The 19014-nt window shown below is 43.9% G+C and overlaps 1 protein-coding gene across 1 annotated transcript in view; it reads right to left on the bottom strand.

The window, feature by feature from the left end:
* Window positions 1-9185, bottom strand: part of ntng2b (netrin g2b) — a 75615-nt gene extending 66430 nt beyond the window's left edge. Inside the window, exons 1-2 of the mRNA XM_062413207.1 lie at window positions 8394-9185; window positions 6440-7207 (exon numbers count right to left, since the gene is read on the bottom strand). Of these exons, the coding sequence (XP_062269191.1) occupies window positions 6440-6661 (222 nt within the window). The 5' untranslated portion in view covers window positions 6662-7207; window positions 8394-9185. The remainder of the gene's footprint in view (window positions 1-6439; window positions 7208-8393) is intronic.
* Between the last annotated feature and the right edge of the window lie 9829 nt (window positions 9186-19014).

Genomic DNA, 19014 nt, shown 5'->3' with positions numbered 1-19014 from the left:
CTTGTCTCTTTGTCGGGATAAAATACTGCTCTGACCTCCCTGAGCCCTTTAGGATTAGCCACAATAGAGGTGATATGTACTGTATAGTTATATAGGCTGGAGGATTTTTATCCCTCATGAGAGACTTACGCGTAAGGTTATGTTTAAGCCCTTTGTGTGCTCTGTCCTCCTTATCCTGCTCTGTCCTCCTGCCACCGCTCTGCCCCAGTCCAGTATATCTATTCCAGGATACACACACTCTCGCTCTCCCATACACACACAGATCCTGGGCCAACTGCTGCGGCAGGTGGCCTGCACTGCTAAGCCCCTCCGGCAATTATCCTCGCTGGGATCCTGTCTCCACGACAACGGCCGCCATCATGCCCCCTGCACATGAGTTACTTCCTTGTTTTCACTCGCGGGACAACAATGCGATGTTAAACACCCATTAATAACTCCTCAAGTGCTCCTGTTGGCCTCGCGCTCCGGCGGCGGGCGCTGATTCATCTCTGAGTTACCTTCGTGGCGCTTTTGATTGTGGAGCTGTGACTTAAAAATGAGTGAGCTCTCCGACCCGACAATGTATCTCACACAAACATTACTTACGAAGTAATGCACTGCACTGTTTTTAAACACAGCGGCTATAACAAAACATTACTGGTTGCCTGTGAAAGTATAAAGCTGCCGTTATGCATTTAGGCAGGAATAAAGCACGAGAAAAACCGCTCTGCCCGTCCTCTCCTCTATCCCACCTCGCTTTTATGACCATTCCTGTCCCCCCCCCCACCCCCCCCCCAAAAAAATACAGTCGCCGCCTTGGCCTCTCTCTCCTCTTTATTTCTTCCTCCACTTATATAAGTTTCTAAGTTGTATTGCTAGCAAGGGGAATAAAGGTAGGGACACACACTCAGAGAACACAATTTATTTTGTTTTGGAGAAACATCAAATGAAATGACCTTACCATTAAAAAGGCCACAGAGGGAGAAGAGGAAGGGATATTGCTTTCTCACTTATGACGTTAATCTTTTATTTTGTTGGACTGTTTTTCCATCATACTGGAGGTTCTTGTTATCCGGTGAAGCTGGCGTGTGTTGATGTGTGTGTGTGTGTGTGTCTTTGTAATTACAAATCATAAAGCTGCCCTTTTAATTTTAATTACCTCACACACTGAATTTTTCGCTTGCTGTGAAATATCTTGCTCTGTACTAAACAGCAGTTGGCGAGTGTAAATGTGAATTAGGTGTGTGTATCTGTGTGTGTGTGTGTTTTTTGTGTGCGTTCATGCAAGAAAAAGTAAATGTTTGCGTTGATCATGTATGATGAGGCTGGAGGAAGAGAGGAGGACAGCATCATGCTGATTCAGTGCGCTGTACAATATAGGGAATATCAGAGTTAGTGTTTCCTTTAAAGTGGACTGATGGGGTGAATTCAGGTAAAAGCTATTATCTTTTATTGATGTCTGTTATTAAATCCAAACCAATCACGGTGGAGAAGATAAAGAAAAAGAAAGACAGACAAACTATAAATTGAGTTTCATCCTTTAAGAGAGAGATAAGCAACGTGCGTCAGAGATCTTTATATTATTTTATTCTTTCTGTGTTTCTTAAAGAGTGATTTACTGATTTGGCATTGCACTCCTATTACACACAAGGGAGTCAGCGAGATTGTCCTGTTTTTTTGTTATTGTTGCCTACATAACCCAAGGTGTAACTCGACCATCACCACTTCCACTCAGAAATACCAATGTTGGGATACTAGTGATAAGTGTAGCTTATAGTGATGGAGGATGCGCTACAGAGCTCCTATTTAACAGCTTTTAAGTTTTTATAAATTTACATAACCATCACAGACTCATGTGACATCATCAACCATCAACCATTCAAATCATTTTAATAAAGAGGCAACAGCTGCTGCTGCTTAAACTGATGTTTGTAGTTGTGGATTTTATTACCTGTGAGCTACTCTTTAGCATTGCATTGACAGATAGTATGGTATGTTAGCATGAAAGCCAGCTATGTTGTGTGTCCTGAGGATGTCCTCATGATGATCCTGCCAGCCTCAGGCACACCCACCATCAAGGGTACACATACATGTGAGTCCAGCGTCAAACAGCGTCATATGCAGTCTGTAAATAGAATCTGTAAAATCTGTGCATTTTCTCATTAATTGAGTTTCTGAAGTGTTTAAAAGTGTAATAGAGGTTTAATGTTGACTTGTGTGTTATGTTCCTTGTAAGTAATGCATTCTACCCACCGTTCCCATTCTAGAGGTTCTTTCGGGTAATGTAGACTTTGGAAGGAATGTCAGTTGGGGGCAGGACTCAGGAGCACAGGTCCTCTATTTCCAACAAACTTTAAATTAACAGAGATCATCTCAAACATTTGCTTTTGAGTCTGACTGAAAGTAAACACAGAAAGTATTCCCATGGAAATCTTTGCGGAAAAGTATTTTGGAGAGTACTTTGAGAGAATCATGCCCCTTGCCCTGACACATCGTTCTGGACATAGTGTAGCATTGAAATTGTGCCAGAGCACGAGTCTCAGCTTTCTAAACACTTCAACTGAAATAATCTCAAACTACAGGCAGCGCCGCGGGACTACTTTCTGTTTCTCTTTGAGATGGATTCCGTTTTGTTTTGGAAAGCTATAGGCGGCTACATGACCTTGTCTTCCTTTCCCAAAACTCTGCAACAGAGGTGTTGAGCAGAATTTTGTCATGAGCAGTAGTTAAAGGGACGCAAATTTTGTTAATGAATCTTTGGTTGCCAAAGTACTGGAGCCAGTCAATCTCTTACGTTGTTGAAAACCCAAGAACACTAACAAATACGGGCTCTGTTGCTTCAGTATACATATGATCTGTTGTCGCCATCAGTCCTGAGATCCTGACTGTTGAGACAAGAGCTCACCTCAGGCTGTCTAAGCTCCGGCAGCCAATCCCTCTTAGTATCACCTGAGTCGGAGATAAATCTCACTTATAACTACCCTCTCGTTTTGCCAACACATCTAAACACTCTCTGATCACTTTCAACTGTGTCCTAATGGGGAAGCAAGCCATGCCATTACATCATTACACCCTCCCCCACCTCCCTTGTTCGCCAGTCACTCTCTCTGTCACTCTCTTTGCTCTTGCTGTCTGTTTCTGTCTCCCCGTCCCCTTCGTTAATTGTGCCCTACACCATCAGACCTGCTCGTGCTGTGACCAGATTCACCTCCAGTGGTGTATTATTAGGACGCCGGCCACCTGGGCTCTCTTTTACCCCAGGGAGGTGCATCAGGGATGACCCACTGCTGGGTGTGGGTGGCCCCTTTTCTCCTGGCCTTGACAGCCCACTGCTGAGCAGGGCAGGCTAGTTGGATGTTGCAGGACTACACTGTGCAAGCTTGGGAGTATGAGGTATGGCCATAGGCCCAGTCTGGGAAGCACTGATCCACGCTACCAGCTGCCATCTTCCTCCCCTTCCTGCATGCTCCCCTTCCGCTGCTGCGCGGCTCCTCTCTCTTCTCATGTCTATTTTTAGAGCTGGCTGATTTCTACCTTCTAAAACGGGAAAATGTGTTGTGGAACAGGAAGGTGTGTTTGTTTTGTTTGAGTTGTCTTTCTTGGACATACTACTGTGCGCTGTGCACATGCTTCACACTACGCTTGTGGTCCCCGTACATGCCACCGCACGCTGTACATTCCTGCACCACATGCTCGCACCCATTTGCATTCGGCTGCTCTCTGTTCTCGCTCCCAAGGGAGACTGTTGATTGAAGGTTTCGGTTCAAAAACTAAAAAAAATGAAATAGCAAACAACAGCGCAGCCTTTTCGGAATGCAGCAATTTTATATCGACACAGTGTGTACCACTGTGGAACTGTGGTCTGATTTTCATCTTTCTGCTTAGGTAAGCTTGGATCTTCCTCACCTCTCCTTCATCATTAGCTATCCCCCTCTGCAACGGACCGCCTCACCCCCCTCAACCCTCCTTACTCCATCATCCTCAACAGCAAGCTGCGGCTCCATAGCAGCTATCATAGGGAGAAACTACAAAGAAACTATTGAAGCTCCATGCACAGCACTAGTGACAGTAGCATCTTTGTCGAAATGCTGGAAGCCCGTCATGTTGAAAGAAGCCAACATGCCGGCCTGTTTGGCTGTGGAGAAAAGATGCTGCATTCCAGGCGAACAAGAGTGATAAATAGAAAGAGAAAAAAAATGCATCCATGTGGAGATGAAGAGACCAAAGAAACGACTGTAAAGCAGGGGAAGCTACAGGGAGAAAACCCCTAAAAGTAAATTCTTCCATAGTTTTAAGGAACGCACTGTAGCACTCATAGGGGAGCGAAGGGGGGGGGGTATTTTGCATCTTCCGCAGTATGTCTCAAGTCTTATTAAGGATGAGCAGCTCTGCGCACTGGGTGATGCAGTCTTTTTTCCGGTGTGCCCCGACTTTCCCTTCACTGGTGGGATTGCTGAATGACTGAGTGAATGTAAATGTACACCAATTAGATAAGGAACCGGCTTTTCTGTAAAGCAGCCAAATCCGGGGGGCAAGAGGAAGATGGGGGGGAGGGGGGGGGGGGGGTGCTGCTTGCCTGAAAATAAATGATCTGTATACCAATAACCCTCAGCCACCACCCGGCTCGTGTGTCCTAAAGAAAGAGTTAGAGGAGACGCCATGGCCTTGATTCCCCGCACATGGATTAACGCTCAGAGGAAGATAACACAGTAGATGATCTTCGATTTCTGAACCCAATCAGCAGATTTCCCCTTAGATACATGTAGAAACACTGACTGTGACATGTAGAGAAAGGACCTTAAAGAAGTTTTAAATGAGACTCCTACTCTGCTTTCTCATTATAAAGGACTTTGAGTCAGACATCCGTCGCTTCTTAAGTAAACTTTCATCTCACAGCTTCTTCCCTTTCTAAATCCCCTGTGCAGCAGGGTGCCTGGTTCAATCCCCGCAGCCGCACATGACCTGAGAAGAACCTAAACTTTCCTCTATAAAGACCCCGTTCGACGGAAAAGTGCTGACTAAGACCAGACTCCTTCCTGTCCCACCCTCCATTCCGCTCTCTCTCTCTCTCTCTCTCTCTCTCTCTCTCTCTCTCTCTCTCTCTCTCTCTCTCATGCGCCGGGCAGTACACCCTGGATCCATGGGATGGAGCGACGCTGGCCAACCCTTGTGAGGAAGGCACCATTAAGGAACCCATCAATATTTCATCATTGCTCACTCAGAAACATAGTTATAGAAGTTTCCAGGCCGGGGCCATTAGGGGGCAGACGTCAATACGTTATGGCAGCGAGCATCTCTCTTCACTCACCCACCCACCCACCCCCCTTTCCCTCTTTCCCTAGCCTCCATCCGTCTCCCCTCTCAAGAGGAGTCATCGGAGAAGCTTTCTCAAGACGACAGTGGTTTCCGCTACCTCTACATTAAACAAATCATTAACCATTAGGTATCCAAGGAGCACAATATCCTTTCCTGCTCCTGTCAGATGACCCCAAGTACTTTTATTAGTCTCAGTAAAGAGGAAGGGAGGGAGACACGGGTGGAGGGCTGTTTGTAAAGTCTGACTGAAGGTAACAAATCTCCAGGCACACAGCGCAAACAGCTAATTACCATGCAGACATGATTACATAACGTGATGTAGACAGGCCTCAACACTCTAGACACACTTTTAGTCAAATGTTAACTCAGGGCTCTTGAGGCGGGTCTAGCACCTTTGGTACCGGCCAACTCAGGGAGACGACAGGGCGGCTATCGGGAGACGGAACTTCCTGTCAGTCACACACAAAACTTTCCGCAGGAGAGGCAGCGTGAAACTTAATTGCAGTCTTTTTTAGGATTACAATGATTTTATAACCCTTCTTTCAAATGATCACACCTACATTAGCTGGGATGGGCACTAGCCTGCAGGCTAAAGTGTGTTAAATATTACTGTAGCAGACATTTTAATGAGTTTTCCTGCAGATCACCCTTCACCGTCCTTGGAAGTAGAAAGGTCCCGCTATATGCATTTTACCAGAGGAAATGTGAGGTCCTCCAGAAGCGCAAATCAAACCGGATCCCGTGGATGCCAAGTCCATACTAATGTAAACAACACCTCCAGACCTCTCTGAGGGCGCGAGGACCCTGCCAAGTCATTACACTTCCTCCATCACTTTTAGATCCCCATAGCTATATAGTGTGAATCCTGCTCTGGCTTTAATTAGACCATCTTATCTGTGTATCATTACTTTTTACATTGTCACAATATAGCTTAACTGCAAAACGCTGTGATCATAACCCCAAAATAAACCCGATTATTTTTCTTCTTTTTACACTCTTTAACAAATTGAACTGCATTTTAATACAAGTTCTCTGCGGGTGTGGAGCATGTTTACAACTCTTTACACAAAGTAAACATGTTTGTCAATTTTTTAAAGTTAATAATAAAAGTCGAAATGGTGTTTTAGACCCGACATGAACTCACCAGAGTGCAGAACCTCTCCGGCGGGTTTCCACACGTGATTCCGGGCGGATCCACCTTGATGCGCATGTGGTCTTTCATGGACATGGCTTTCGGCTGGCACGCGTATTGCTCCCACACTGAGCCCTCATCCGTGCTCACCAGGGACCTGCACAGGTCGTACTGGCCACGAGTGGAGGCCAAGCAGTGCAGCAGCAGCAGCAGCAACGCGGCCTGGAGGAGCATGGCCGGCTGGGGGGTCGCTTGGAGCGGGGTCCGGCGCAGGGAGAGGGGGCCACGGAGCTCAGGGGAGAGGTGACGCGCATGGAGTGGTGATTATCAGGAAACGGTGGACATCCCTATACCACCATACTGCTGCAGCGTGAATGGAGAGGCGCAGGTAAATCGACACAACTCGCCTCCAGACTAATAAATTCCCTAAATGACAGGAGGACACTGTATCGGCAACTTTCACTCAGTGTCTCCTCATAAATATCGACGGCCTCCAGAGAGGGACACTTTGTTGATTTGACGACTGGCTTCCCGTGGAGGATGGGCGGTGGATGGAGAGGCGGATAATGTTACAGAGATTAATCTTGGCATACGCTTTAACCATAGTGTTGCAGGGAGTTGTTGCGGGAGACGTCAGCGCTGATCCATGGCTCAGAGAGCGGTGTCCTGCGGGCAAACGGTGCCGGTGCCGGCCGGGCAGGAGGAGGGAGAGGCTGCTGCTCCTTCAGGTATATCCATTGGACGCTTTAGTCTGGCCGAGCTCCTTTGATTGTCCCGGGGCTAAACGGGGACAAATGTGAGAGAAGCAGGGAGTTAGTGCGGTGCGTAATGAACCATCATGCATTCATCATATATCCTTAATCATCCTGTAAAGGGAAGAATATACATATTTTTCACATCTCAATTTGAGATTAATTTGATTTGGTGTTTCCCCCCTTTTTGCATAGATACAATTTTAATGCCGTTCTTTGAAATATACATGCGCATGGGTGGGTAGCTTTCCTAACTCTTTCTCTGTGATGCGGTTGCCTAAATAGCGCTTGTTGACATCACATTAACCAAACGCGGAACTTAAAGGGGAATATGTGACAGTTCGCTTTAAAGACGACACGATCATTTAAAGCCAAAATCAAACCTGGGATGTGATCTTTGACATTTAAAGTTCAGAGTTGCACTTTAAAAAACGCACTAAAAGCGCAGCGCCTTGTGGATAACCTTGTGCGTAAAAACACGTGCTTTAGCCGGTGTGTGTGCGCAGGAGTTGTAACAGCTCCTGTGGCTCTGGCGTTGCTGGAGATGGAGGCTCCAGATGTGTTTATAATGATTGCACAGGAAGAAATGGGCACCCCGAAGAGACGCTTAACAGCCATCACTTAAAATGTGATTGTGTGCATAAAATAATGAGTCTTTCAAGAATAACAATTAAAGTAGCCTGTCCGGTTTCACTCCAGAACACTGTCATTGATTTAATAACAAACTTTAAGCACAAAAACCTGCAGCGGAAATGTGTCCTCGCCAGATTTATTCACTTTGAGATTATAACTCGATTTAACCTGAATGTATTAATACATGAATAAATATGGGTGACATATTTGTGCAGCGTCGAATCCATTCATCACAATCCGGCTGTCACTCCCTGAAGCCAGGTCCTTGCGCAGCCTGTCCCACGCCATCCACCCTGCATGCGCGGACTGTCAAAGTAAAGTCGCCAAAAGCTGTTCCCCGGCACTGACATTATTGTAGGGGTGTGTCAGGCTCCCCCCCCCTCCCACCCCCAGCATAGTGCATCCCACCGCGCAGCATCACTCACAGGATATCTATCATCTATTCACACATTAAGGTGAAACTGTGTAAATACAGCGGAAAGTGCCCGGATCACGCTGCTGCTCGGGATATTGTGCATGTAACTTTAGGGAGCTTCAGCACACAGTCGCGGTGTTTTTATCACATCAGATAAAGCACTTACTTCTCACATGCATCCGTGAGGCAGCTCAGCACTTTGTGTGGCGATGGAGCCTCCGTGCACGTCCTCCCTCCCTCTCTCTCTCTCTCCCGCTCTCTCCCTCTCTCTGCTCAGAAAGATCCTCTCTCCGACTGGTCCAGTAAATACTCGTTCCCCCTTCGCGGTCCTCACTGTTACTCCCGTTATCTTCCTCCCTGCACAGGCTCGCCGCTGATTGTTTTCGTGCCGGATACTTTTCTCTCTTTCTTCTTGTTCTTGTTCTTTTTTTTGTCTCTCTATCGCAGCGTGGATGGCTGCGCAGATCGGTGTCCTAGATCTTGAAGCGGCGGGCGAGGAAGAGGAGTGAAATCCAGCGTCCAGGAGTAGGAAAAGTATCAAATATTGACTTTGAGGGAAACGCGTGTGCCCGCCCTCCTCTGCCCCCTCTCTCCTCCTGCTGTCCCGACTTTACCAGCTCGGGTTTACCCGGGATGCTCAAGGGCAGAAAGAAAGAGGGAATAAAGAAGCTTTATGGAAAATATCACCCTCCCTTCTTCTCCTCCTCCTCCTCCCTCCTCCCTCCCCCCCTCTCTCTCGCTCTCTCTCTCTCTCTCTCTCTCTCTCTCTCTCTCTCTCTCTCTCTCTCCCTATCCCTCGCTCCCTCTCTCCCACCCTCTCTCCCTGCTAATGCCGAGGCTAAATCCTTTTACCATCACTTTCAATCACTATCTGAGCTTTCATCTGCTCCATGTCCTGCTAGCGGCCTGCCTGGACCGGGGCGGTGCAACTTCCCTGCTCCGGCTCCAAACTGTTCCCTGCCAGGTCCGCTTTGCAGCCCGCTCGGGCTTTAAAGGACCAGCAAGGGATACAAAAAAAAAAGAAGGAACTGGGACCCGGTGTTATTACATTCTCGACCTTAATATGTCCTGATGTGTAATTAAATAAATGACATCGAAAATATCATGTTGTTCACGCGGTTTTCTGGGACACTGAGTTTATATTAAAACACACACATTCCTGTAATACTGTTTTTGGATTTGTTGTGTGTTTCTCATGTCATATTCTACTTTACTTTATTCACCTTCTATATAATCATGTTCTCAAACATTAGATAACACATGTATGTTGGGGGTATTTATATTTTTCGCCATGGTTTCCTCAGCCTTTTAAGAATATGCAAACTCTGTCATTTTCTGTAGGATTATAGTGCAGGATTATCAGTGGATCTGAACTTTCAGTGTAATTATAGCCTATAGTTCACACTTACTCAGGGTCAGTGCAGTGCTGTGTAATGCTGCAGCGGAGTGGTGCTCTCCATAGTCCTGAATCTTTACCACTCTAAACAGAGGTCGCCACATAACTCAGTCGCTCTCAAACTAGAGGTCAAGATGATTATCGGATGTCAAACACAATCAAAAAACATAAACAATATTATGTTTAGGATAATTTTTGCGAAAACAATCCGTCTCCATCCTGAGGTGACCAGCGACAGCATCAACTGCAGCAGGTCAGTTTACAGCACCGCAGGAAATATTGCACGTAGGTGAAATATTTGAGAACTTGCTCAAATCAATATTCTTAGGGAAAATCAGGGTTGCAAGTCTGGTCATGCTCCTCCTAACGTTAAACGCCCCCATATTAAGTTTGTTTTACCATGTTTCTGTTGCTAAAATTTGAACGGTTAAATAGAGAACATAACAAAAGTATGCATGTTATCCACTGCTTCCCTGCCCGGGGCTGGAGGCTCTGTCAAGTGGTCACCAGGTACATTAAAGGAAAGAATAAAAATCATCTTCTAGTACTAAGGCTGTTTTTATATATATAATCTTTAAAAACATGATGAAATGAAAAGTATGTTTAATAAGTTCCAATCCAATGTGCTTGTGTCAAATATTAATTTATCTTTTGTTGCATGCTAACAATTTCTTTTTTTGAAATGTATCTTTTCATCCTTTGCCTAAGTATTTTTTCCATAAATCATCTTGAAGGCGAGGTGGTTACAAAATGTTTCCAATAAATTATGGCTTGGGATGACAAGGCAATTATTAGCTAGTAGGAGGCTAACAGAGTAATATCGCAGGTACGAGTTTGGATTTCAGCTAACAAAAAAAAGCGGCTTCATAAATTTAACCCATACTCTAAGTTTAACAACAGGAACTGAGCACCACTTAATTAAATGTGTGGCATAATATTTTCCTGTTGCTGTGGACAGAGCAATCTTCATTTTCATTAACGGAAAAGTCTAAACAGTTTTTGCTGACCTCTTGTGGTTCGGGGTCGCATCTTGCTGCCTTAGCCTAAAAGTTTAGACCACACCACAATGTGTCGGTGCACCACAACCTCACATTTGAGGTGTGGTTAGATGCAATTAAGCGCACTTACCTAACCCGACCCCACCAATCAGTCAGTGGTGAAACAGGCCCTCAAGCTTTCAAACAGAGAGTTTGGCACAGATTTACAATCTGCTGTCAATTTATTTGTCTCTTGTGAGTGGCCTAACTTTGCGAGTGCAATATTAAATCGTTTATTGTATGTATTTACTATTTAATTCATGATTTTACTAATTAATTCCTTGATTATTTGACTTATTTGGGCCTTAATGTTGACGAGACGTCACTGATGAGAAGTGGTCAAAAGTGAAATTTGTGGTCATTTAGTGGGTTATTTCGATTATCGACTGATAATCATCACAACCTCTGTCTCCATCGCAACTTTAAGTCTTAAATGTACCATTGTTTAACATGTTTTTTCAATTAGTAAATCACTGTATAATTTACTCCCTTGTTTGGTTCCTCTTGTTGAGGGGTAGCTAGTTGCTCCATGTACTGAGGCCTGAGTCCTCTGCGGCGGATGCAGGTTCAATTTCGATTTGCGACCCCCCCGCACAAACACACATACACACACACTCTCCCCTCCCCCGGTGTATGAAGTAAATTATCTTTCATTTGTCTCGATCAACAGCCCAAAACCCAAAGATATTTAATGAATTGTGATTTTAGACAATTTCCCTTTTTATTTGAAACATGTCTTCAAGAAAGCATCAGTTTCCTGTACATTTTTTTCATTAGTCAACGAACCGATTCACCTCTTGGTTGCTTATATGAGGTGAGAGATTAATTAATGGTGCTATGGATCTGCTTCCAAGTCCTCAAGAGCCCCGAACCCCCCAACACACACACACAAACACGCACCTATTTTTGGAAACCACTGAAGTGACTAACACCACTGTACCACCAACACGTGAACAGATGTCTATAATCCGCTCACACTGAGTGGGGACTCTGTAATTCACACTTCAGAGGTGAATGACAACCATCTTGGCTCCGATAATTCACACCTCTCGGTTGGCTTTATGGCAACAGAAGAACAAAGAGGCCAAAATACAAGTGGGGCAGAGAGAGAGAGCGAGAGAGAGAGATGTACGATTCAGAGGAAATTATGAACCTCTATATGAAACAGTGGCGATGCACCCAGGAGAGGATCGATAGTTTGTCCTTGCAGGGCCTTCCCTCTCGTTTCGCATCTTTGAGATGACTCTTCTTAACCCTTGTGGTACTGCAGAGGCCTCTGAGACGAGAGGACCCCCCTTGTTTCCCCACCACCGTGAGCGGGGCCAGACTGAAAGACAAATACCCCCCTCAGGGATCAATAGAGCATCACAAATACAGCATTCACTGCTAGAACAGGCTTTGATATAGAATAACACAGGCCTTTAATCGACACTGCACTGGAGCAGGGGGGGGCTGCCTAATGTGTCACACAGCGTCTGAGGCAAAGATAAAACAGTCGACACTGCTTTTGTCAGAGGTTGGCAACATTTCTAAAATAACATCAGGGTATAGTCCACCTTTAGTATTAGATTTTCAGATTTCGCCTTCACCATCAAACTCTCCTGCTCCCTCGTCTTCCTCTCACTTGTTCAGTGCGAGCGATTAAAGGCAGATTTAAATCCTCACCGATTCAGCGCTGGTCATGACTGTATGTGACGGCGCTCAAAACGTGACTTAGTGTGATTAAGCTCCAAACATTTATTTCAGAAATGGGTGAGGATTACACGTGTGGGCAGGGAGACTGTTTTAATTTCGTGCAGCCTCTGTCATTTACTGCTCTGTGTCTCAAGATAGTTTTAAGCCAACTACGCAAATTTGACATCAGTTATGATTTTGCACATGATTTTACACTTTACCGAATTCACCTGAATGTGCATCAATAACTCGATGGAAATGTCAACCCTCAACATGATGAATGAGTGATATTATATTTTGGAATTCAATTATGTCTCCATAAATAAGAGCATCAATAACGATAGAACAGCCTGTCTAAATAGACAATATGTGGCACAACAGGCCAGTGCTGTACTCATTTCCTGCTACAGTGTTAGTGATTTGACCATGCTGAGTTCGGTAGCAGTGTATATTTGTCATTGTGCTTGTGAAAAAATTCACACACATTGTTCTGAATTGGCTAAATGTGAATATTATATAATTTGTGTAATGTATTTAACAGTTTGTATAGAAACTTGCTCTGTGAATCACTCGACCTCACGGGGAGAGCTCACTGAATCTGAAAAGTTGTGTAAAATGAGTGTCAGACATTTTTTTTTGTTCTGTTCCTCTTGAGATTCCATCTTCCTCTATGGTCGGCCTCTCTACACTCTCTCTGTGTTTGTATTTTAGCAGAGGATAGAACTGTCAGAGTAGCCTCGCTGGCAGACCTTGATAAAAAAGATACCCTTCATCGTGGCAGCCCCGCAGAGTTTGGACAAGATTCAGGACAGGCCTCATCCTCCTCTCTCTCCTCCTCACTCTGTCTCTCTATTTGCCAAAAGGATGATGCAAAAGTCAACCTGTGTGGGAGTCACGCTCCCGCATAAATTAGTTGGGAACTCTGGAAACGCCCCAGACAAGTTTGTGCATGATCAGATGTGATTCACATCTATCGATGGTGACGTGCTCTGACGACATGACCAGGCTGTAATAGCAGAAACACACCAACACACACTAACACACACACACACAGGCTAAAAAGACCTGACTCATTTATTCTGTGTTTACGTACGAAAAGGTTGCACTGTACACATGCTTCCACATCCACTAGAGGGCAGTGCAGAGTCCAGATTTTCTGACAACAACAAACAAGGCAACGGTGGAGGAGATTGTGATAATGTACCTCTTAAGAATGAGGCAAATATCGTCCATGTTGTAAAAGGCAAAAGGCTTTCAGAAGACTTCCACAAATACTGACACAATGAACGCAGAGGCTGACATTAGCTCAAAGGACCTCAATGTATATCCACTGTGATGGACATATTTACAGGGTAATTCCACCAGACATACACGTCAGAATCTGTTTACACATCTCAGGGAGCACTGCTGTGTCTGTGAAAAAAGAGGTTTTATAAAAATCCCTTTGTGGCTCCAGAGGGAGTTGCATGAGGTCTGATAAATTTCCTCCTGGGATATCACTGACGTAAGACTTCAATTTTAAAAAGTGAAAACTGGGTAGCGGAGTTACACTGGATCTTACTTCAAGGGGCTACGTCATACCTGTACAGCTGTTGTTTGTAAAAGATTGGAGGTTGCAATATATGAGCTTTGTTGTTCCTGAAATGCGATTCCTTAAAAATACAACTACACGTCTGTGCTACGGCATTAAAGGAGATACAATATTGGGACAACAACAACTCCGATTAATTGCTTGTGTTTTTGAGGTTTGCTGATGTGTTGAGCGTAACTACAACATTAAGGAAGTTAAAGAAAGAGGGTCAGTAGTCTTGGTAAGAAGCCTACACTGCAAAACTCTGCTCTGTATGAATGAACAAAGGTTAACTCGTAGCATTGGCATTTTATTCAGTGACGGGACACAGCACAAAACATTCCACATTACCTGGATGTAACTGGATGAAGAAATGCAATTGAATGAGAATGAGCACAGTAACAGTGGGGACTACAAATCCTGATAGAGCCTGATCTCATACAACACATACATACAACTCTTGACTAAATCAGAACCTCTACCTTCAGAGAGAATCGATGAGGAGCAGACCTCTGTTGTCTGCTGAAACGGGTCAAGCTTAGATCAGCCATTTTTTTATTTTATCATAGTGCACCTGAATTCTCTGACCATAGCCAGGTTTTGACAAAAAAAATGTCTCCTGCTTTAACTTTGATCCCTTTTATTCAACTTTCCATTATGAGTCTGCCAATATTATAGGAATTCAGTGTTAATTGGTGTTATACTCATTTAAATTACTTTCTTGTTTGTTTTCCTCAAATATACCCCAATTTCATGAGTACAACCGGGGATATTAAATATTCAGACATTTCCATAATAATTTCTTAATATTACAAGAAAAAAGAGAAAACATTTGCTTAATAGGAAACAAGGAGAGCTTGTTCTCCTTCTGGATCCAAAATATTGATCACCAATCTAATTATTTCACAAGAAAATAGGAAACATATTTGTGAGAGTATTTCTCATGAACTTAAGACTTTATTCAGTTTTCTTGAAATCCCTAATACTCTGTTGTACATGACAGACTTGACCTGCTCTTTTGTGATTGGAGTTCATCTGATGAACAAACATTTATACCCAAATGGGTGCCTAAATATTTGAAATTATTTTACGTTACTAATGTCAAAAAGATATTCTTAAAGAAGAAGTTTTGATTGGCTTCATTTCCAACATTTCTTGCTTTTATTTTTGTCTATTTTTGGTCCATAAAGCCTCAGACAGCAGAACACCTGTCACTATGAACACATGTTGTTCTTTAAACAACCAGATGGGTCCTCCAGACAATGAATAGACACACACACACACACACACATAAGCGTATACACACACATACCAATCATGGTCTCCTAGCAACTCCTAGTTAGTGGTCCTACCTTGGGAGTGATGCTCTTTTCACTTCCATCAGGTGTTCGCCCACCAGGGAACCAGAAATAACCTTGGAGTGACCCTGAAGCACAGGGACATTTCACCTCCTTCCCGCAAACCCTTTTGCCATACCTCTTTTTTGTTTCTGTTCCCAGCGATGAAGAAAAATATTACCACCACAAACAATTTTCCTTTATATCCCCAACCTCTTAGTTGTAGTTCTGTTTTTTTTTGTGATTGTTGATCCGAAAGGGGCTGTAATGAGCAGCAAAGGCACCCGAGGGCTCATCCCTCCACATCACACTTGAGTCACTTGGTAAGGATGGATGAGTCTTAACAGCATCTGCGGAGGGCGCCGTCGGTGTCCTGTCCCACTCTGGGCCAGCTGCAGAGACACTAATCTGCTGTGCTGTGTGTGTGTTTTGTGTGGGTGCGTGTGTGTGTGTGTGTGAGGGATTGATCATACAAAAGAGGCATTGTTTAGAGTATTTTATGAGTATGTGCAGTGTTGAGTGGGGTGTGGAAGGTGAGTGTGTGTGTGTGTGTGTGTGTGTGTGTGTGTGTGTGTGTGTGTGTACACAGGTGTTTACTGGCCTCTTTTCTCCTTGTTGGCTGCTGCATGACTGAACCTCCTTGCCGTCCCCGTGTGATCGAATGATCGATGCGAAACACTTGAGGTGCCTTTCACACACACACACACACACACACACAGAAACACACACACAGACACACACTCCCTCCACTCGTCAACACTGCAAAGTGTCTCTCACCACTGAGGTTACGGTAACAAAGCCAACCTCTCACTCACCCTCTTACTCAATGGATAAATCAATTAGACATTCACTTTCTCATTCTCGAGTGTGAAGCAGCGCTCGCCGTCCCCAGCGTTCTGGACTGGCGGCGGATCTCATCTGCGTGACGGATGCGGCCACTCAAACCCTCGCATCGCTCACTTACTCATTCATGCGTTGAGTGAATGAGTGAGAATCCCCCGTTCACTGACTCACCCTCTCCCCCCCCCCTTCTCTCGTGAGACTATAGTCAATAGCTTTTGGAGTGAGGGTTTGGTTTACATATGTGAACAGTCCTCTTAAAGTGGATTTAACTGTTTGTTATTGTACTGATATCCTGTCGTCTACGAGGACCCTCTGAGGACATCTCTTGATATTTCATATATCCTGTCTGAGCTGAGTGTTTGTAGGAACATATTGCAGGTTTTAAATTTACCCCGTGTAGAGTTTTGGGGGCTTCAGCAGATAGTGTATGCTTCAAAACTCAAATCCGGTCATGTACTCACTGACTCTCCACCATCTCTCACTCATTCAACCACTTGTTAAAGTGCTCTTACTCATACTCATACTCATTTGCTGGGCGACTTACTTCTTCACTCACTCACTGACAGTGTGTGTGACTACATACAGTCGAGACTCTCCTCCCATAAAATAGCACCATGGCTTACATTCAATCATTCAATTAATTTGACTTAAGTAAATTTCAAACTAGTCAAAAGGGAATCCAAAGTGCTTTGATCAGTGGATTGGAATTAAGTGGACTTAGAGCTTAATGTAAACCCCACACCAGGGGTGTTCAATTACAATACAGAGAGGTCCAGGTCCAGAACGTTTCCTCAAGCAAAGGTCTGATTATGATTTAGTCAAATATATTTTGAAATATCAGATTCAGCTTGTAGTCAACAACTGACTGTCAAATCAAATATGGTATGATGCAATAATATTCTAACAATATTGTTTTCACATTGAACTGGCGGGATTACAAATAAGCACTCTAATTAGAATAATATGTGTGGGCTTCTAAATCTTCGACTCATGAGAGTTCATCTGCTGGGCTAAGTGGTTGTCACATGAGATGATTTACACTTCCCCCAATTGGACTGCGAATTTCTTGGGACGCATCAGTGGCGTAAAAGTTATGTGATTTATCTGTTATGTGTTGAACCTGGGCCGCAGTTTAGTCTTACACTGTATTATATTCTGGATATAAGCAACTCTTGCCCTCGAAAGTAAACAACTATTCACGTCATATATTTTACCGTTTATTAGCAGTTTGTATGTGACAGTTTATCCCTGTCCACCATTCAAGGAAGTAATTCAGGAATCACCCCCTGTTTCAGAGGACTTCTTTATATTTATTCATGGTTAAACTGTTTTGCAGTTAGTGGAAATTAGGCAAAACCAGCTACAATTCCCATCAGTCAGGCTTCTGCTTAGGAGTGTTGCTTTGAATTTAATTTAATTGTGTGAAATATTTAATAGTTATTTATTTTGACTTGTTCCTGCAATATGAGCTATTTTACCACCATCCACAGTTTATTTATAAATTTTTTCAGGTGTTAACAGCTCCTCTATTTTCTCCAAATCCAACAGTGTTCATCAACAGTAGACCCAAAGTGTGTTCCTTGGTAAAACTGCTGCCTCAGATGGAACATAGAAATAGAATCTAACATGGAACTGGGACACACACTTCCCCCATCGCACACTTTGTTTTCAGGTGGAAAGTATCTGTCTATAGGTTTTCTCTATTGACTGTTAACATATTATCCATATCGACACACTGAGTTAAATCCAAAGGAAAATGTCAGTGAAGACAAATCCATTTCCAACCTTAACCCACAGGAGTATTCCAGCAATTTAATAAAGAGGGAGGGGGAAAATTCAGAAACCCTACGCAGCAGAGGCAGAGGTATCCTGACTGTTAGTGCTGACGTAGGAGCCATGAATCATACACAGTGGATTTCCCATGATGCAACATTATCAGGTTTATTGTTTTTTAAACCTGAAAAGCCTCTCAAGAGCCACAGAAGATTTTATTTGTGCGCTCTCTCAAGATGAATTGTATCTTCAGTTCAGGAAGTTGACTCTGACATAAAAGTATTGCAGTGACCCTTTTAAAGCCGAGTTCCTCACAGACTTAGTAGAGACTTTAATTTGGTCTCAAAGCAAGACTTGGTTGAGTATGTGATTTAACGGTTTCGACTTTTATTGACCTTCTTTTTTATGATTAATTTATTTTTAGTCATCAATCAGCATGATAGTGATTTTGCTGTAATATTGTTTTTCCATTCAGCATGGAGGTAACTGCTATTGGAAACACTACATGTTACCAGCCCAAACAACCAAAGACGAACAAATTATTTGCCATGTGCTAGCGTGGCCACATTTCAGATTTATATCTCACTCACTTAGCAGCAAATTACAGCCAGGTCTGGAGGAGGATGAAAGATTTACTGTCTATTTGCCACAACGCTCCGCTAACAGTAGTTCAGCCTGCTCACACCATTATATCCTTCATTAAATGAGCTGTAGAGGAGAGAATGAGATTTATCCCGGTGCTCCGAGGGCAAACAGGGCTCAGTCTCTTCTTCAGGCTGGCGCTCCTTGTTGACATTGGTGGAGATAAATCCAGCTGGATCGATAGCAGCTTTTCGTCTCATTGATTTGCTCACACAACCTCGCCCTCGTCCCACCTTAAGTTCTTCCGCCCCGCTGACCCCTCTACGTCGCTAGTGAACGCCGCTCATTCATCTATCTACATACAGTGCCTATCCATTTCGCTGATGGTGACATTGTAGAGTGAAAGACACTCGTAGAGGTCTCACGATGTCCTGCTTTACGTTTCAAAGTATATTTTATGTTTCGCAGATTCTTCAGTTCTTCACCAGAGCTTGAAACCACAACAATAGGACTCCTGATATCAAGACAGAACAACAAGCAAGGCCTCCAGATTTATAACCAATTAAACCTTTCTC

The sequence above is a fragment of the Platichthys flesus genome, chromosome 19, assembly GCF_949316205.1.
Source record: "Platichthys flesus chromosome 19, fPlaFle2.1, whole genome shotgun sequence".
In the NCBI taxonomy this organism is placed as follows: Eukaryota; Metazoa; Chordata; class Actinopteri; order Pleuronectiformes; family Pleuronectidae; genus Platichthys; species Platichthys flesus.
The sequence above is the reverse complement of the archived record's forward strand: the minus strand, read 5'-3'. Positions and strand labels throughout refer to the sequence as shown.